The 20,404-nt window shown below is 44.6% G+C and overlaps 1 protein-coding gene across 1 annotated transcript; it reads left to right on the plus strand.

The window, feature by feature from the left end:
* Window positions 1–6,860: 6,860 nt before the first annotated feature.
* On the plus strand, window positions 6,861–20,197 carry cd34 (CD34 molecule). Its single transcript, XM_037480944.2, has 5 exons — window positions 6,861–7,069; window positions 15,639–15,701; window positions 15,840–15,988; window positions 16,473–16,610; window positions 17,503–20,197. Exons 1-5 carry the CDS (start codon window positions 6,988–6,990, stop codon window positions 17,701–17,703), a joined length of 633 nt encoding a protein of 210 aa, XP_037336841.2. The 5' UTR covers window positions 6,861–6,987; the 3' UTR covers window positions 17,704–20,197.
* Window positions 20,198–20,404: the final 207 nt, after the last annotated feature.

Raw genomic sequence — 20,404 nt, forward strand, 5'->3', positions numbered from 1 at the left:
TATATGTGTGTGTGTGTGTGTGTGTGTGTGTGTGTGTGTGTGTGTGTGTGCATGCACTAAGTGTACCCACATGTACACACGTAACCCAACCCTGCTGCGTTCTGGGTACAGGTGAAAAAACTCCTGCCAAATTTCCCTAGCTGGAGCACTCGTTTGCATATGCAGATGTTAATTACCACTGGAGCTTGTATGGGCCAATCAGCGTGCCGCTGGAACAGCTTGTGCATCTCTCCGCCCCCCCCCCCCCCCACAGGTCGCCCCTTCCACAGCTACTCCCCTGGCTGATAATAAAGATAATCACCTCAGATTTCCTTCATGGCTCATTTTCTCCGGCTCGCTTCTGAAAGGCCAGAGCGCCGCTGTGTGATTTTCCACGGCGAGCTCTTATCGGCGCGCCAAGGGCCGAGGACTGGGGCGGGGGGCCAAGTCGACACACGCCACCTGCCACCCACCCACCAGAGGGGACCGATTCGTTCAGTCAGGGTCTCCGATATGGAGGGGTAATGAGTGCGAGATCATCCATCCGGTATGGTGTAATTGTGGTTTGGAATAAAGTCCTGGATGAGAGTGGGGTCAGATCAGATGAGATCAGGTGCTGCTTGTTATCACACAGACTGAAAGGGGGGGAGGGAGGGGTCCTCGGGTTAGAATGAAAGTAGGTTTTCAGAAACCTTGAAATTAAGTCTCGGTCCACTAAAGACAACAGATAATATCCATCAGATTGGTTTATCCTGAGCCCTTCACGGAAGTTAAAATGTGATGAATCGGGACATTTTACATTTACTCGATAATCTTTGTCACTGTAAAGCAGCGTGTTTAAAATGTTCCAACGCTTTAAATCTCCTTTAACATGTCCTTGATGTACATTTGCACACTGTATATTCAGATGACAACCCCTAATCGTAACCCATCTGTTCACACAATAGATCAAATCCACTGTCTGCCTCACTCTACGACCCCCTCCCCCCCTCCTCCCCTCCCTCCTTCTGTCTCCCTCCTTGTCCTCCCTTGAATCCATTGTCCGGATAGAAACGTGCCCGGGATGGCAAAGGCTCGTTTTCGGGCGCACCTCTTTGAGAATTATTTAAGGTTTAGGAGATTCTGTGAAATGAATATTTGATGTGGAGGACCCGAGCGTCTCCCGACGAGCCCAAAGCAACACTTCAGAAGGTGTATAGCTACCTGCTTCAAAACACACACACACACACACACACACACAAACACACTCATCACCATATCCACGAAAAACACTGCGGACAGTTTATGGTTTGCTATTGAAAGAAATGGTCTGCATCACACAGTGTTGAGGATAACTGATCAGATTGCGGGGTTCATGTTGCCTGAGACTTGAGTTCTTTTATTTGCCGTTTTCACTCACTCATTCGTTTAGTTCAGCTTTGAGTTCACATTTTCCTCGGACTCTTATCATCACCTCAATTTAGGACAGTTTCATGGCATGCCCACTGCATATGTTTGTATGGCAGGACTTGGAGAGATGCAACATAAATAGTTTGCTCTAGTTGCCACTAGAGGGCAGAGTTGAGTCGTCCAGAAGTGGATCTTTCCTTTGTGCCGACGTGTGAGGGATTTTAAAGCCTGATCCTGCAGCGCCATCTAACGGTTCGTGGCGTGAAATCACTGTGATGTGACACCAAAGTAGTAATTGCATATCAACACCTGCATTTAAAAGATGAGTAGGACTTATACAAGTAAACAACTAGAGTCACACATGCTGTGGTAAAACTAATTTAGAATAAAAATGTTTAGCATCTGTTTCAGCAAAGCTTTATTTGAACTTTACATTGTTTTTTTGTTTTTTTAATAAGGCCCCTGGAGACCATAATATCAGTCAATACAAATGGGTTTTTACTGATGTAGCCCTCTTACTGGCGACAGTTTGACTTATGTGAAAGTACTCCAGAGATGAATTGAGCAGATACATGTAATGAGAGCCATCTGGGCAGGCAGCACTCTAATGAATTAATCCGATGTTATCGGGCCAGAACACACGCACTTTATTAGTTTCTTACTGGAAGGCAAACGCTACGGAGGGCTGCGCTTGTCTGGCGTCGCGCAAGCAGCAGCAGCGATTGATTTTCTGTGGCCCCTCCTCGTTGTGATGGATGACAGAGCAGTCTGGGAAGTGAGGAAAGTTGCGATCAAAACAAGGGACTGCGTTTGAGACGTGAATGGAGCTAATGAAACGTCTGGTGAAAATCAGTTTACTTTCTCGTTCTTGCTTGTCTCCCTTCTTGGTATTTTGTAGCAAATGAAACTAGCAGATCAGTTATACAACTCGGACATTAAGGACCAATAGATGATTGCTCAATATAATTGCAAAAACTGGAATTATACATAAGTATGTGCAGCAGTGAAATGTGAGTTTGGAAATGCCTTTTGAAATACTTAATGCTTTGCTCTTGATCACGGCGAGAGCTCTCTTCTGCATTAACATGCATAGTTGCTTAATAGATGCACTCCAAAGGAAATTAGGATCCGGGCTTAAGATTGAGACCTCTGAGACCCAAAGCTCTCCCAACCTTCACAGCCCTCTCGACCTTGAGCCTGAATTACTTCAAGATGTCTACGGAGTCGACCCAATCAGAGCCAATTAGGGCTAGTTAAAGGCCTGTGGAGAATGCCACTTTCAAGACAAACTGGAGGAAGCTGGGGGACAAGGAGCAGAGGAGAGAGAGGTGATCGGGGGGGGGGGGGGGGTAGAAAGTGGGACAGAAAGAGCGTTTTGTTATAGGAATCCTCTCCCCTGAGCAGGGATTTCCTAAAGGTCTTGCAGTTGTTGTTATTTTGACTAACTTTCCTCTCTGTGCTTCTAATCATGCGTGAGAAACTGACCGCGCGTAGATGCTACGCGTGTTGGGCTGGGTCGGTCTGGGTCGGTCTGGGTCGGTCTGAACCATGAAATTGATGTTTATGAACAATAGCTTGTAGGCTCCTTCCGGAGGGGGAGCGCTAAAGAACATCTGTATGGGATCACGGCAGTGGGAGAGTGGAAGGTGGGGGGAGAAGGGAAGGGAGGATCTTTGGCAGTGGGCTCTGCGTTTTGGGGAATGCGACAACGTAGACGACTCCATCAATACAGCGGCAAGCTCGTGCATATCTTTAAAAAGGTAGTAAGATAAGGGAAAGTTCTCTGTGCTCCACACAAAAGTTCCTTGAGACTGTGTATCCAGTTTGCAGTTTGTTGTTCCTGCAGATTCAACAGTATTGTGTGTGTGTGTGTGTGTGTGTGTGTGTGTGTGTGTGTGTGTGTGTGTGTCTTCTTTGGGTTTCCCAAAACATGATCATCACAAAAGGGTTTGGGGAGGCCTCTGTTATATTACCTGTTAAACTGTTTGCTCGTGGCAGTCTCTTCCTCAATAGGAAGTGCTGTCAAGAGAATGTTACAGGGGACATCATGACACTCACAAGCTTTCTGTTTTTCTGTTTTCCAAATGCTTCCAGGTAACCCAGTACGATTCAATATATTCAGAACAAAGCACATTGTTTGGGCATTCGTGCTACCCCCACATCAGAGGCAGACGGCTTTACATTGACCAACTGCAGAGTAGTAGTCTGCAGAGGTCCAGCTGTGTCCCACTTTGCTTTGTTAACCCTTTCAACCCAGCTCTCTTTGTGAGAAACTCAGTTCTGATGGCGCCCCTCCATCAAGGGGCAGAAAACAGCTGGCCAGGTCCGTCTCGTATTCACAGGGTCCCATGTGACACACCCGCGAGGCGGGCCATCAAGATAGCACAAGCTGCAGGGTTGGGGGTGAGTATAAATACGTTTCCATGTTTGTCTTTCACGGGTTTGGGGGTCATTGCTGGGTCTGCCTGCACAGGGAAGGCTGGATTATTGGCTCTTAGCAAACATCACACAAGGAGAATGGCAGGAAACAGAAGAGGGACTTGGGCAGGTCAGCAGGATGTTTAGGGACACGTGCAGTGTCATTACATGGACGGAGGATGTTGCTTTGTTTCCACCACTCCATCGGTCAAATCATCACTGATATTCCGTTCCAGCGAAGCGCCAAGCTTCCAAATCCACTCTCCAACAGCACTGATGAAAAGGAAAACAGGAAAAGCCTCTCCATTTACAGAAATGTTTGTTTTTAAAATGAATTCATTTAAACTGTTGTGTCCCAAATGACCTCAAATTGAGCTTATTTTAACATCATGATGTCATGACGTATAGAACTAAACTCTTTATGGCATCAGCTTCACAATTGGCAACTGTTCATGTAAATTCAACAACATGAACACAAATGTTTCCCAAGGCAGAATGACTATAACATTACAAAGAGAAACAAACAAACAAAATTCAATTTTCAGATTTAACCGGTGTTGACGGCAAAAACAAATACTAGTTTTAACAATGTTTTACATGCCACAGTAGAAAAAAAACATACTGGAGAAAGAAAAGCAACCAAACTCTATGAGCAGAGAGACAAATGATGGTACATAAGGCCAGGAGCAGGACTGACTATTGGCTTAGTATTTAAGTATTTAAGCCTGTACTGTGACTCCTGTCACATGTCAGTCCTGCTCTGGTGATGGTTGCAGCCAACTGGAATCCAGCAGACTCACAAAGTATCAAAACCTACCATGTGCTGATCCTCATGATGTCCTGGTAATGGCCCTCAAGTCAGAGACACACACACACACACACACACACACACACTTTACAGAGACTCTTTGTGCAAATGAACCAAAATAATTGCAACCTCAGACAGGGAGAGTGACTAAATGGAGCAAAATGGAGGAAAGCTATGCCCATCATAGCTTATCAGGATCCTTCAGAGGAAACCGTCACATGCCTCACAAAAGAATGCATTTTTTTAACCGTACTGTGCAAAGATAATCCTACAGGAGCAAATGCCATACAGCTGTGTGATGGAAACATTTGAGAACATGCAAATACATCCACATGTTTGTATTACTGAGCATTATAGAGGATAGAGAACCTTCTTCATATTGTAGTGTGAAGTATTTTTTACACACAGCTGTTTAAACCTTGTCTGCCAGAGGTCCTATATTATAGTTTGGGAACTTCTACAGTTCCTCTCACAGAACAAGTTGTCAGAAATGTTGAAGTTCTTCCAACGAGGCGTTTTCCTTTGGCATTTTGCTCAAATAAAAATTTTACTTACTTAAGCTACTTTGTCGATTTCTTTTTCTTGCCCAATGCAGGTCATTGCCAGTGGAGTCGCCCCTTTACGACATTATTACGTTCAAAACCAAGCATGAGGTGTAAAAAGGTAGACGTACAGTCACAGCAGGTTCTCCGGGGCAGTGTGGCGGCGTTTGGTCGCCCCGAACAACCAACCATCCAGTTGGTCTGCTGGACTTGATCCAATTCTTCACAAAGTAGATGCGTGTATTCTGTCATATGCCATTAGTGATAAACACAAACAAATAAAATAAAGAAATGAATAGAAATCTAAATTGATTGGTACAGTGCAAACACACCGTGAGTATGAAGCATCCTTTACACATTCCACAATTTGGGATTCTCTACCATCTTATTGACTGTGAATGTCATTTCAAGGCCCCCCTTAACAAACGCGACACACGCATCTGGTTTGAAACCTACAGGGTGACCCGCCGGATTTTGGCTTCATGTGTCACAATGATCGGTGCTGGTGCGGGCGGAAGCAGGCAGGACTCAGATGCAGGGGTGCTCGATCAAGGTGCTCTTTATTCAAAAGACAAACCAATAACGTGCTCCAACGGCGAGGGACAGGAAACAGGAAACGTGAAACAGACTAGACTTGACTTGCATGAACACTGACATGTAGACAATGACGCGACAAAGGACAACTGGCACACAGGGCTTAAATACACAAGGGAGGTGCAGGTGATTGGACACAGGTGGAAACACTCAGGCAATCACGGGACAAGGCAGGAAGTGAAGTTACCCAGGAACACAAGAGACATGAAAACTACAAAATAAAACAGGAAGAGGACCCAAACCGTGACATCATGAGGTGCATTGTTTGACAAGCGCGTCTCTAGGCGGTCCTCAAAAACCCGGTGCAGTGCTTCCAGATGTGGCCTGACTGACTTCACTGGATCAGCCTTTCTCCTGGTGAACATGAACGGCGCACAGCCGGCGTCACGCCCCTACTACACGCCGCACATTGGTGCGACAGCGGGTCCCTTTTTTTCTGCTGATACGGCGGAACTAATGACGCCGGTGCCGTGTGTGAAACACCGAAAGTGTAAGTTTGCATTCGTGTCCCCACGGATGACTCACTGCAAGCTGTCAGTCATTTGTCCAGGGACCCACAAACACCAGGGGCCAGGCGTTGGGTGTGACGCCATCTGCTCTTACGTCATGCAGGCGTCAGGAGGAGCGCTTCTTGTCTACCGGGCGCATCTTCAAATGTTGACGGTCAGCTTTTGGCTATTTTTCCCCACAAATCTTTTCCAAGTCGAGCCGAAGCTCGTTGTTGATTTTAAAAACGGGCGTTCACGTTCTTTTCATAGACCAACGAGTGTAAACAGTCTGTATTTGTTAACTTATCTGTTTCATGCCTCACCTGAAGGTTTCCAACCGCAACCCCCACAAATTGAAAAGAAAAAATCAGTTGCACCGCTATTATTTCTCACGAGGAAACAACACTGCAGTTCAGATCAAGCTCAACAGGATGTCACCCACTAACATCTGGTTCTGGTGCTGGCTGTACATGTGCACGCACGCACACACACACACACACACATTCAGGGACAAGGGAGGACGTAGGGACGGTTGCATCGGGGGATGAAGGCGGATAGAAAAATGGGTGTGGAAAGAGCCGAGAGAGAGAGAGAGAGAGAGAGAGAGAGAGGGAGGCCAAAGGAGTGGAGCCGTATAAAGAGCAACAGAACACAAGCCGGGCTTTATTCCGCCTGATTGTCCCGCTCACCGAGTCCTCACAGGTTCACTTAATATCCCTTTTTTACTCTCACACAGCCCCTCCGGCCACACTGAGTCTGACCCGACAGGATGGCTGCGTCCATGTGGAGAATGAGTGGCCCCTGCAGAAGGATGGCTGCGGTTCTGCTGCTCTGCGCTCTAATGCTCAGCAGTGAGTACTCTTGTTGCTGTTGGTTACAGCTCCAACATTCCCGCTCTTCTTAGAATGTGCTCTATGGACACAGTCTTGTGTTATTTACTCATTTAAACTTTTCTGCAGTTCCTTTGTGCCTCTCTTCTCTTTCACGTCATGCCGTCTGTGTGCGTCGGGGGCTTTTTTACACGCTGGTTGGGGGGGGGGGGGGGGGGGGGGGGCGGGTTTGCTTTGAAGTGTTCTGCCATGAGGTTGCAGGCACATGCAAAGAGGCAGGGTTGGCAGCGGGGTGGCTGCAGGCACAAAGGCTCTGCTCAAGAGGGGAAAGTTGCAATTGAGAAAGATTATGCTTCACAACCTGAAGTGCATCTGGGCACCGCTGTGTGAATGTGTGTGAAGGGATGTGAACCGAGCACACAATACAGCATAAAAGAGGAAATATATGTAGTCTGTTCTCATTTTTGCATATGCCTGACTGTGACTGCGTGTGAGCTGCAGCGTGCTAAATGTAACAAGTCATTCAGAGGAGAGCAGAAAATACTCCCCTCGCTTGGGTTCACTTTTGCGTGTGTCTGTCTGTGCGCTTTAACGCTGTATCGCAGTGGGCAGTCCACTCCAAACCAGGCTGAGGGCCTAATTGCAGGGTGATGTATGACTTGGACGGTGTTGCTGCCCTGCTGTTCGTAATGCAGGACTAGTTCTAGTTCAGCCCGATGTAAGTAACGACTTCTACGGATCCATTAGGACTCCTCTGGGGGCACAGGGGCATGGAGCGTTTTGGGGTGACCTTGTGTAGAGGAGTGTTCCAGAAGGATGGAAATAGTTAATGGTTTACTTTAACGGGGGGAAATATCATGAGATGGCGGAACGTGCCTGTAGTTTGCACAATAAAAGTGAACGCTACAAACGTCCTGCATCAGCAGCTCAACAGATGGTAATTAGATTGACATGGGAGATCTAATTATTCTGGGCACACCCTGCCGAGAAATTAAAGTCGCAATACGTCGCTATCTTAAATTGGCCCAAAACGTCTTGCCTCTGCTTGGTGGTTTTAGCAGAAAGCTTCTGATTTCTACTTTGAGACCAACGTAGACGTGTTGGCTGTGGCCTGCAGACCCGTCCTTGATTCCACCGTTGCTACAGTGTTGTTGACACTTGTGTCCAACTGGCAATGCGGTGGGAGGTTTCAGAGGCAAAGAAACACACCTCTCTCTTTGATACATGCAAAGGTCCAAGGCCCGAACTGTTACTGTGATCTCCAACCTGCCGGTTTGGTCGCTCTGTTGATCGTCTGCATGCTTTTTGCCAAGTCACGAGAGACCATTTGTCTCCTCGTTGACTCTTCCCTCCCAGCGCAGCTGTGTATACGGGCATCATTCATTGAAAGACGTACATTGTGTTAATGTTTCTCGCTTCATGTGGATGTCTTGGTGTGCACACAGAAGACTCTTTGTCAAGTCACTGTATTTTGACGCACGCAGAGGCGCTCCACTGCACAGCTCCGTGCGTTGTTGTGTTTTGTTTTCAAATGAGGAAATGTGTTTGATTGGGAGGCTTCAATCCATTCCACTTCCGATTTGGTGGCAACGATTCATTAGTCATTAGCCCCAGAAGGGGGGGAACTGATTTAACAATGCTTTCTTGTATTTCTGCAAAGCAGAGGAGAGTCCGACTGTCATCTTCTCTCTCTTTGTCACGCATTTGGAAACCATGGAAACCGGCAAACTCAACATTTCACCAAGTCCTTGAGCTTTCTGCTCATTGTACGACATGTTTATGGACTCCGTTTTTTCAAGCATCGGGCCCAGTCAAAGACAATGGTGGCACCACAATATTAACAGACTGTAGCTTAACAAAAGCTCAGTTAACAGCATTTGCATCTGGCAAACTTCTTGTTTAGATGTAAAGGATCAAAACGGAGATTCAGCCAAAGACTGGATGGAGGAAAGAATGCCAGGAAGACAGGACGAGAGCCTCCGATGCCCTTGATGAGCGAGTGTGTTTGACTTTGCAATCAGAGCAAACATATCGGTCATGTATGAGTAGGGTTGGGTATCGAGAATCGAGAATCGATTGGAATCGGAACTAGCTTTGCGATTTACCCGGTATCGTTCAAAAGTTTAAAATTCGATTCCTAGTTTCGATTCTCAGTCCGCCGGCGCCGACCGGAAATAGAAACCGCTGAACACCAACGAAGAAGCGTCCACCGGCGTGTTGGCGTAACAGCGCGATCGAACATTTATAGCGTGCGTCGGCGTTTCAAAGTGTGGTTACACTTCTCGAAACAAACCGAAAACTCGGCAAAAAACTCCCGGTTGTTGTGAATTTGTGACGCATCAGACCAGTGCGCGCGCGGGTGCCGGGTGGCGTGAGCGGAGCGGTCCTCTCTGTTAAAATGAGCAGTGAGGCTGGCGCTGCAAAGAAAAAAAAAGATTGTACTAGCCCTCCCCGCGTCGACCGCCAGCAGCCCCCCCGTCAGCGAAAGTGTCCCTGATTTGGGGTTGGGAGAGTTGCGCGCGCCCCCCCCTCCGTGTGCCCCGTGTTTGACGCGCTGCCTCTTCCTCTGATTCCAAGGGTTCGTCCATCAGTGGGAGCAAGGTAACGTTTAAGTACCTGCAGTATCATACACTCACGAGTAAATGTGTTTTTGTGAGGTTTCAAAAATAAAGCTCTCTGGAGGAAAGTGTACCCCTGTTAAAATATATTCATAATTTATAATGTTTATACAATATTCAAGTTCATAGTTTGATATTTATATTGTAGTTGAAAACAGCCCTGTTAGAAATTCATAGTAAAGTTAATAAAAAGTTCATAGAATTAACATTGGAGAAGGTCAGACTATTTCCTTCAGAAAGACCCTTGGTTAGCTAGCTCATTTAAAATATCTTAAACTTAAACTTTTTTGACCCTGTCTCTTAAAAGAATCGGAATCGAGAATCGCTGGGAACCGGAATCGAAACCAGGAATCGAAATCGGAATCGGAATCGCTCAAATTCAAACGATACCCAACCCTATGTATGAGCATTCCAATCATCCGGAATCTCCGGCAAACAGATTTAGTTTATGCTCCCACTTCCCATGGCTGTCATTCAGCAGTTATGCAGGCGTGCAAATATGTAGCGCTGAAATGGGCATGGACTGCAATGTTAGATGATGTCATCCATGGCCTCTTGGAGTACGTTTGAAGCTGTCTCTCCCACAGGATTTGGGGGGGGGGAAACCCACGCTTTACATCTGCTGTGGAGAAGGGGAAAAACGTAATGTCTTGCTCATTTCAGGTTGTCATTTACAATGACTGTCAGTGACGTTAAGCCACTGACAGTCATTGCATCTGAGTTTGTCTGTGTTTAAGCCACCGTGTACGCCGTGTGCAACACACACACACACACACACACACACTTAAGTAGCCTGTAAAGAGAAACGTTTATTAGAAAATGCCATGAAATAAACTGACACAATAAGAAAAATAATATCGTGATTAAAACATTGAGAAAGACGGCACATTCTTTACATTCAAAGTCGGCGGCCATATCTGCCAGCAGATGAATGCACAAGACTTTGTTTCTCAGACAGCCGCTTCGGCCCCGGCCAACGTAAACACGGGCAGAGTGTCGTCACTCCTCTTCTCATGGCCGGCATACTTTCTGTCCCAAGCTTGCGATGCTAAAGTCGCGTTCACGTCATCCGCCGGCGGGTGTGTGTATTTTTCTACGAGCCTTGGCCAGCGAGCGGTCTGATGTCAGCCCAGGGTGTGTGTCCACTTGGGCCCCAGAGTGAGGGCTTGGGAGCCACGTGAGCCTGCAGAGTATTTCAAACTGCAGCCCTGTGTTCTGTCAAAGGGCCAATCCGCTTCAGTGGTTTCTACATGTGGGAGAGGCAGGTCAGGCTGCAGCTGAAACCGTTCAAACGTTCTACCAAGCCCGGCCTGTCACCAGTGTCCGCCGCGTCACCTCGTCTGTTAGCCTTCATCAGACAATCACCATAACAAGAGGACGGGAGGACCTTCTAGAGCCTATTTTCCCTCCGTGAATTATCTTCATTTAGGGCTAACTCTTGTTCAAAGAAAAACATATTCATGATGGGAAACAAAGCCACTGTCGCTGGTGCAAACGATCATCCGGAACAAGGAGTTGACTCGGAGAAGTAGATCATCTAGCAACAATATTTACGCACTGAAACAATTTGAATGAAAAGCAGACGGTGTGTTGGCAAATCTTTCTATTCCAATTACTGCTGTTTGGGGGAAATTATTGTTCCACGCTCCCCTGGCACCCTGCTGGAATTTTACAGCTGTTGGTTTCTACCAGCATGGAGGGCGGGGGGGTCTCCTGTTTCTCCTGTGCATAATGAACAAGTCCTAGCATGATTTATCTTTTTCTTTGGTAAAACTTCAGAAACTCTACAGCTATCGTCCCCGACTGATCCAAGGTTTACGCTGATGTCGATATAAAGCTATGGTTTAAGGTTACTCTTTTTTTATTTTTCATTGGCCCAGAAAACCTTTTTTCACCGTTATAAAATCACAAAAAAGTCATGTTTAGTCAGTTCAGTTTGTGAACTTTTTCCTATTTGCTGCTCTATGGGACTGCATACAAAATTACAATTCCTATTACTTTCCATGTGCAACTCAAGATAAGAAGGAAACAAGATGGCTCCAACCTTCACCACTTACATTATCAAATCGCCCCCCAAAAATAGGTTTTAAAGTATTTTTTTCTTGGACAAATGAGTTTCTAGATTTACTAGCCCCATTTTACTTGCCCCGGGCGAGCTGGTTCTCCTTATTGCCCTGTATTGTATGTCGTCGAGCCAATCAGGGCTGTATTTATGGAGGGGTATACTGCTAACCTCTGAGAATAAAAACATTTAATTAGCCTTGACTGCCAGAATAATTGCTCCTCATAATTAATGTTTGGTCAAATTTACGCCGTTGAAGCCATACTTTATACTTGATTAAAAACACAAGGCCGTACCTTTTTGCTTAAGACTTTTGACCTTGTTCATTTGGTCTATGTGTATAAACAGTGTGCTCGTTTTTTCCTTCTTAAAACAAAACTGCAGACTTTAGCTATATATCTGGGGGGCGATCGCATTTGTGCTTTTTTTCCTCGATTATGCTCTCACACTTTGGCTCCTTAGCCTCAACCATATCGAAGCCAGATTGTTCGGGGCCGTAGGTTTTGCATTTCTTTTTGAAACCCTCCCACACGCGGCCTCATGTAAAGACGGCGGCTGGAATCGGTCCATGGGCATCTGCTGTTTGCAGCCCAGTGCTGGTTCTGACACAGTGTACAGAGCAGCTGCTGCTTACAGCTTTTCATCCGCTAACAAAAAACAAACAGGCTGGAAACAGGTTTAAAGTTTTACTGATCTGCTGAAACGACTTCAATGAGTAAATTAGAGGTTGAATCAAAACAATGGTCAATAGCTGCTATAAATCTTAACGTTTCCCTTTTCTTTCCTTGCTTTTGTCCCTCCCAGGGTTTCCTCAGCTTTTGGTTTTACAAACATTGAATAATGGCACGTGAAGGAAAGACAAATGTCAGTTAGAATTTGGCTAGTGTGTGTCTTTAATCCTACTCCAGGAGTGACGTCCTGTTTTCGAAGCGTGTTCACCTCTGCGGTCGGACGAGGTCACCGAATGCATTCATAACATTCCACACCTTTTCCCTTTTCTTGTATTTTGTATCTTGTATTTTGTCCTGGTGTCAGGGCGGAAAAGTCCACTTTTGCCACTCGTCTGTGCAGAAAAAAAGAAAAAAAACTTCTCACGTTCAGGGGGCACAGACCATGTATTCCTGCATATTCTGATCTCTGTAGAAAATGGTTGTTAAAGAGGACTTGGTTTCCATGGTTACAGTTAGTGGTATACTGTTCTATTTGATTTCACAAAAGAAGGGTTGTGCTACGAGACCACATTATTACCTTAAGAATAGAACTATGATGCCAGTAGTTTGACAAAGGGCCCAGGCTCACAGCTGAAAGGTGAGGATTTGCTCTTTCTTCTTCTCCATCATGTTAAATGGCCAGAGTCTTGGAAAGAAGGGAGGAGTCCTCTTGCGTGTCTTAGCCCCAGAAGTCCCTTGGGTCTCTGTGAGACTGAAAGAACTCCCAAGCAAAGCTGTAGTTACATTTCTCCTCCTAGAGAATGGAAAGAAAAGAGGGGAGATTTGGGGGCGGTTTTGTGTGACATACAGCGGCCATGGGGGAGTAATGGAGAAGAGGGTGTGGCACATAGTCACAGCCAAGGTTTTGCCTCTGTTTTCTGGGTGGAGGTCAAAGGTGAGATTTAGGGCTGAAACTTGTCCCCTTCTTACGCGTGATGTCAGACACTTCAGAGCACAGCACATGGGCTTCAGAAAGGGACAACTGCATGAGTTTACTGTAACACAAACTTGTTATTACAGAGTGTCTGTGTGTAAATTACCATGTTTAGAAGGATGTAAACAATAAGGAGCAGCGAGCCTTAGAACAATGTGTATTTGTAACATAGCAGAAGGGCACAAGTAGTTTTTATGACCTCGCTAGGAATGGGACTTATGCACTTATTCAAAATGGATCCTGTATTGTTACTTAAAATGGAGGTCGCACCAGGTACCAAGTTCTACCAAAAAAAAACTCATTTTAGGGAAGCCCTTGCATTAGATCTACAAAAAAGGACGGCTGGAATACATCAGAGACCAGCGTGTTTAACCAATGAGAGGTGACTGTGTCTAATGGAAAGTGTACTTCACCTGATGTCATCCTGTGACAGCAACTGTTGCATCGTCCAAATTCCAATGTCATTTTGAATTGGATTTTGGATTATTACAGAGAATAAAGTCTGTGTACAGAACAAAATGTAAAAGAGCTTAAGCTTGTGGAAAAAGAATTACGACTTTGAGACAGAAGGATCGCAAAAGTTCAAAAATGCTAACTCATTTCCAATATTTTACGACTCAGCACACGACTTGTTCTGTGGCAGCGGATCGGCCAAACAATATAATGCATGTGAAGGTGTTCATCTATTTATTTTTAGATTTGACTATATCCTTAAATTTAAGCTCTGTGTGAAAATGTTTAAATACAGGTGGGTGAAATTGGTAATCTACAAAAGGAATGTGAACAAAAAAATCATCGGTTTAGTCCAAGTCTCTTTGGGAGGACTTTATTTGTTTTCACTAGTGCCATTTATGCGTGATGTAGGCACACGGAACAAATAACATGCTTACTTTTTTTTTTAAGGGATTAGGCTTGCTTTACCACCTGATGTCTAGAATATGATTCAGTTCAGGCGATGCTTATGTTCCCTTAAAGTACGAAGTACATGGGGTCAGCTTACACACCAGTGACTCCTTAGCTTCAACATATTCCAGCAGCACGTCAACAATAACAATCGTAGTCTTGAATCATGCATTTTCATTGACTGAGCCAAAAAGTAGCCTGGGGCTTTGTGTGCTAAATATGTCAGCATGCATGGGGCCGTAAGGCACTTGACGTATTACATTCTTTAGGGATATATCTGCCTTTATGCTGCCTTATAATCACAGTTGTTTTTCCCAACCACATGCAAAAGAAATGCTGCATTTGAACTGCCACTCAGCATCATTCTCTCTTTAACCTATGATTCCGTTCTTTGCATCTGGCATGGCTGCACACCACGCACCACGTCAAAGACTGGAACACCCCGTCTGAAAGCTTCGAGGAAGGAGGACACTCACTCTTGATGTAGCCCAGTAGTGAAGATCAGAACCGAGTCTGCAGCTTTGGCCTTGTGCTTTCCGAGCCCATTAGAAACACTCTGCAAGGACACACAAAGGTTTTGTTTATAAAGCAGGAGTGATTTGTGCGTCTCCTTGTGTTTGTGTTGAGACTGGAGGTCGTAAGGCTTCGTGTTGATGCTGCGGGGACGGATCTGAAAACACACTGAGATTTCTCACACAGCTGTCTGATGCGTTTCTGGCCACAATGGTGGAGTGTTATTGAACATTTATACCTAAAGGGTATAAAAACAGTGAATGCTTTTAAAAACATTGCATGAATATTATTTGTCTGAATAAGATGAAAAGGCGCTGCAGGAGGAAACCGTATATATTACAAAGCCTGTGATCCCTGATCGGGTCTAACAAATATAGATTATTGATACTCAAGGATTGCTTAACACAATATTGATGGCTGTTAACATATAGTCCAAATGAGAGTACTAACCAGATAATTCTTTTTTTTTGGAGAAATCTATTAATTACCCTAAAAAACCTTTCATGAACTGTAGAAAAATCATTCCTACTTTCTATAATCGTCTTATGTGAGGTTTTAGCACCATGCAGATTATTATAGAAACGCCATGTTTCCAAGAAGAAGGATATGTGATTAAGAGGTCATGACCTTCCGACTCGAGACGTTTATTTGGAAATGCTAGAGGCACTGAAAGTTGATTCACAAGTGATGACTCATTAGTGAGAGCCTCTAAGATCACATGCCAAATCAGATTGGCGTCTTTGAGAGTGGCACCAGGCTTGGTTCACGCGGCCATGCGTCAAAGAGCATTGATTCATGGGGGGGAAAGTGTCTGAGTTGCTGTCTCTCTGTGTGTCTCCTGCTCATTTAGCTGCGGTGATGTGTGAAGATCCTGAAGCATCAATAACAACTGAAACACCTACAGTCACTAATGGTAGGTTGATTATATCATTGGTATTTTTGATTCATCTCAGGGTTGGGATTTGGTCATGCTTGGTTGCTGATGAAACACGTGTCTTTGACACATCCTGTATTGGTCTGTATATAACAGCACTGTCCTTGGATTATTTAGGGACGACTGCTCACGAAAATGCAGGTGTTTCTACATCAGTCGGTGGACTATCTGGTGATTCGGGTACTCCTTCGGCTAGCACTGCGCCTCCTGGCAGCGAGGTCAAAGCCACCTCAATCCCCATTTCTAGTGGAGCCCCAGGAGCGTCGGTGAGTACATTCATGTACCATGTTTAGATTTAGAATTTATTTTGGTTGTGAAATAGTATAGGCCTATAAAAAAGCATGCAACAAAGACCTCACATTTTTGTGCTGTTTAACATTTTAACAGATATGCCTTTTTAAGGAATGACTTGTGCGGTTACAACAGTATGTGCGCAGTGGGCCGTCTGCTCCTGACATTGTATGCTTCTCTGACCTGGCTCCCTCTCTCCACAGTTCAATGTGATGTGTGTTGGAGTGTTGGAAAAGAGGAAATTCCAGCAGTTTGCATAAAAAAAAAAAGTTGTATACAGAGAGAAAATGATCAACCTTTAGTTGCAAAGACCAAGAACACTTTTAACATCTTAGCTTTGAGAGTTTGTGTGTTGAAAGACGTGGGAGAGCAGCATCCACCAACAGACCCGTGATGTGGTTTCAATGTCCCACACAAGCTGCTTTTGACCACAACATTATGTCTTCAACTTGTTTGCAGCATAAGACCGACAGCCCACCTTCATCAGGTTCCTCTGTCTTTGTGGGAATCCTCGTCAGTGGTCTGCTCGCTGCCCTTGCAATCACTCTGGGATACCTCAAATGCCAACGCAGGACTGACACCAAGGGAGAGAGCCTGGTGAGCACATTTTCTACTTCTGAGGAAAGGATCTACAAGATCCTACACCACACTGTTTGTTGCCACTGCCGACTTGTTTTACTCTGGTTTACTCTGGTGTTCATGCTGCCTATCAGTGAGAAATAATTCAGCCCAGAGCCCATCAATTAGCGAGATTTTGCCTTTTCCACAGCGGACCATGCGGAATGTTTGTTTGATCATGTTTGCAATTAATTGAATTTGTTAACCTGATATATATTTACATTCTTACATTTTTACCACTGATCTGAGGTAGCTTAAATAATGACCTGCTGGATGTAATATTTCACCGAGTGTTTTGCAGGTTTTTCTTATCATACCCCTCATTACAGAGCCAGTTACTTCATGGATAGATTTCCTCAGTCAAGGTTGATCTAAAATCAAAACAGCACTCTTTCCTTCTTTTTGGAATCCATTGCTGCCAAAGTTTTAATTAGGATATGTTGCTGGCCAGATATCACAGGGAATACACACAGAAAGAGTGTGTGTTACGCCCTGTTCTCTGCTGCCTCGTTCATCTGCAGAGCTCACTGTTTCTAGCCAGGCAGAGCTGTTTACCTCCTGCAATATCACATGCTGGAGAGCACGTCGGATCGTGTGTGTTTGTGTGTGTTTATAAGGAATAGTGGGAGGGCGTGAGGGTTAGTAGAGGCATCTGTGTACATGTGCGCCTCACAGAACTGTGTCTGATTATCAGATCTGACCCTTAACAACATTTGATCCAGAGAAGCCGCTGTTCCCTTTAGTTGACCGATTTTTTTTTTAAAAGAAAAAAAAGAAGGGCCTCGCCTCACAGCTCGTTCACTTCCTATGCACTCAAGCAATAAGTATTCCGACTCCCATGTGGTGATGCATTTGTTGTTCATTTGTTCAGTATTTGCAGGCAGAGGAGTCCTATCCAGTAGAGCAGGACAACCAGGGGAACACTCTCGTATCTCTGGCCCCTCTGAACCCCCCCCTGGAAACCCCGGAGAAACCCAGCGTGAATGGAGAGGCCCCGGAGGCGGACAAGACCGAGCCTCCTCCTCCCACTAACGGCCACTCCACCACCAAGACAGCCGACACCGAGATGTGAAATAGTCTACAAGTAATTGTAGCCCAGGAATGACCCCCCAAAAACACCCCCCCCCCCCCTGACCCCATCCATACACACACACATACCTTTGCAGAGTCGCCTCCATTCGGAATCATCTCGTGCCCAACTACAGTGAGTCCACTTCATGGTGGACATCAGGGACTAGAACAATATCGTCCATCAATGGTGCCCTTTCCTCCCTCTTAATCTCTCCCAATCTCCTCTCCCAATTAATCAGGAAAGAACTAGCCTGATGGCAGTGACGAATGATGATGACGAAGGCCTATGGGAGTCAGGCTGGAGAAGAGAGACAGGAGATGGGCAGTTCAGGGCGGGAAGAGGGTTGTATTTAAGCATTAGTCAGCACTGGTTTCCATGATGCCTGTGGTCCCACATGTGTGCTGTCAACACAAAGCAAAGTCTCTGCATGTCATGCAGTCTAAAGCTGCGGCCAACCCACTAGTAAAGCTAGTAAAGCCAGCATAAGCACATCAGTGAAATGGTTCCTTAGTTCATTGCATAGCTACGGCAGACGAAGAGGGAATGAATCACACCGCAATAAAATCCATTCACAAACTCACAGAGAAAACACAACGGGCTCCTATTTTGTTTGTCTGACTGAGACTGTGAGAGTGCATGGGCTGCTTTAAACTTTGCATGAGTGTGCTATTGTTTACTTTCATCTGTACTGTGCCTGGGCTGTATGTATATCCATACACGAATCTACGCTTCCCTTGATTGGTGTGTCAGGGTTTCCACGCGTTGGCTGAGTTTAAACTACAAGGCTTTCAATCAGAACTCCCCAAGATGGATAGCATTGCAGTCTGAAAGCGTTATTTTTAGGATCATATTTATTTGAACAGTAGTTTATGGACAAGAGCATGTTGGTAATGGAGTGGAAACGCTGTGATCACACCCTCGAGACACCACGCATGGCAGCACATGCAGGTTGGAGGACATTATATAACGTGAATAATGTTAAATCTGTTCTTTGCCTGCAATGAATGAGAATTGAGATACTAACAAATGGAAATTCGAGGCCAAAACAACAACAACAAAAATACTGACTAAATACTGGCAAACAATATTTTTTTTACCTTACATGAGTTTATCCTTTGATCGCAGAACTGCATTGCTCATGTATTTTATATTACTAGTAAATTGGACTTGGTGTGGTGTGATAAACAGATAAGAGTCATTGATAAGTTATATTTAATGACTATAATGTACCACAGAAAGCAACACAGTAGTGACATCCACATCATCAATGGAAATGTCCTAAAACGTTCCAGGTAAATGACCTCTGGACAAAGTGTGGGAACCTTGTGTTTACACCAATGTGTGGTTGATGAACGTTATCAATATGCAAGTGAATGTTAAGTCTGAATGTGACATTAGCATGAAAGTGAGTGTAGCTCAACCACATTCACATGGTGAGATTAAAGAAGTATTCAAGTTTATATCACGTAACTTTTTTGAAGAGAGAGCCACAAGGAATTGTTCCACCTATCACTGCAAACTGCGGTCACATCCATCACAGAGCCAACCGGCCTCTCTACGTCATCAGCGTGACCAACGGACTCCTAAAGGCTTCAGATGCAGAGCCTCTTACTCTCAACTCTGCCCATCTATTTGATTTATTTTCGTTTCAATATACTTTTTACTACCAGTATTCTATTGAACAGTGTCATTTTTTTTTTGTAAACCCATGTTGTGTTTTCTTCCATGTGCATTTCATATTGTATGTTGTGCTAAAGCATGTACTTCTTTGGTGTCTTTATAACATCTGATCCAGCCCATATAACACAAGGAAATATCTCCAAGGGCTGCTGAGGAAAGTTTTGGCGGCCAATTGGTTTGTTTGTCCTGCAAATTCAGCTTTTTCTGACAAACCGGAGATCAAATACTAAAGGAAACAGTAATGTTTTGTATTTGAACTAGAACAAGGAAACATATTCTGGTACATAAATGGATAGATTTCAATCCATTTTGTATCTTTTCTTTGCTAACATTCCAATGGGACTGTTTCATTTTACTAGCAATACATTTGATACAACAATGGAGAAAATAAAAAGTGAAAGATTAATAACTTTTTAAAAATGTTTTCAGCCTCATTTCATCTTAAAAAGAGTGAATGGAAAAACCGATGCGTTTTTAACTACAGAAACGTGTGTTAGTGCACTAAAACACACACACATCTGTTCACAAAAAAATCATAACAATGTATAAACAGAAAAGAACAAATGTGTACGTTTCGTTTTACATATTACAACTTGTGTTATTGAAAACATATAAACATGTTTAATACCTAATGATTGAGGACAAATAGTGTCATTCAAGCAGAATAAGCAGAATCTTATTCTAGTCTTTAATATTAGATTCAATGTTATTGGTACAAACAGTTAGGCTCCCTCATGTGGCTCAAAGGCGTACAGCAGATATAAATGTTGACCAAATCAAAGAAATTCTGCTTATTTATTTTGCGACCATAATAAAATCTCCCTCGTCCTTCCTGTGGGTCCCATTCCTTGTGAATGACTGTTTGACTAACGCACACTTTAAATCCTGTACATCCCATGAGGTCACACAGCTGGTTTGCATGAGCAGTAGTCATGACATCACTTCACACTGTTTTCTCTCCTAGTTTGGGTGGGGCAGTGAAAACATCCACCAGCTGTCTTCTCTCAACGACGTCGGCCAC

Source organism: Pungitius pungitius, chromosome 1, assembly GCF_949316345.1.
Source record: "Pungitius pungitius chromosome 1, fPunPun2.1, whole genome shotgun sequence".
NCBI classification, from domain to species: Eukaryota; Metazoa; Chordata; class Actinopteri; order Perciformes; family Gasterosteidae; genus Pungitius; species Pungitius pungitius.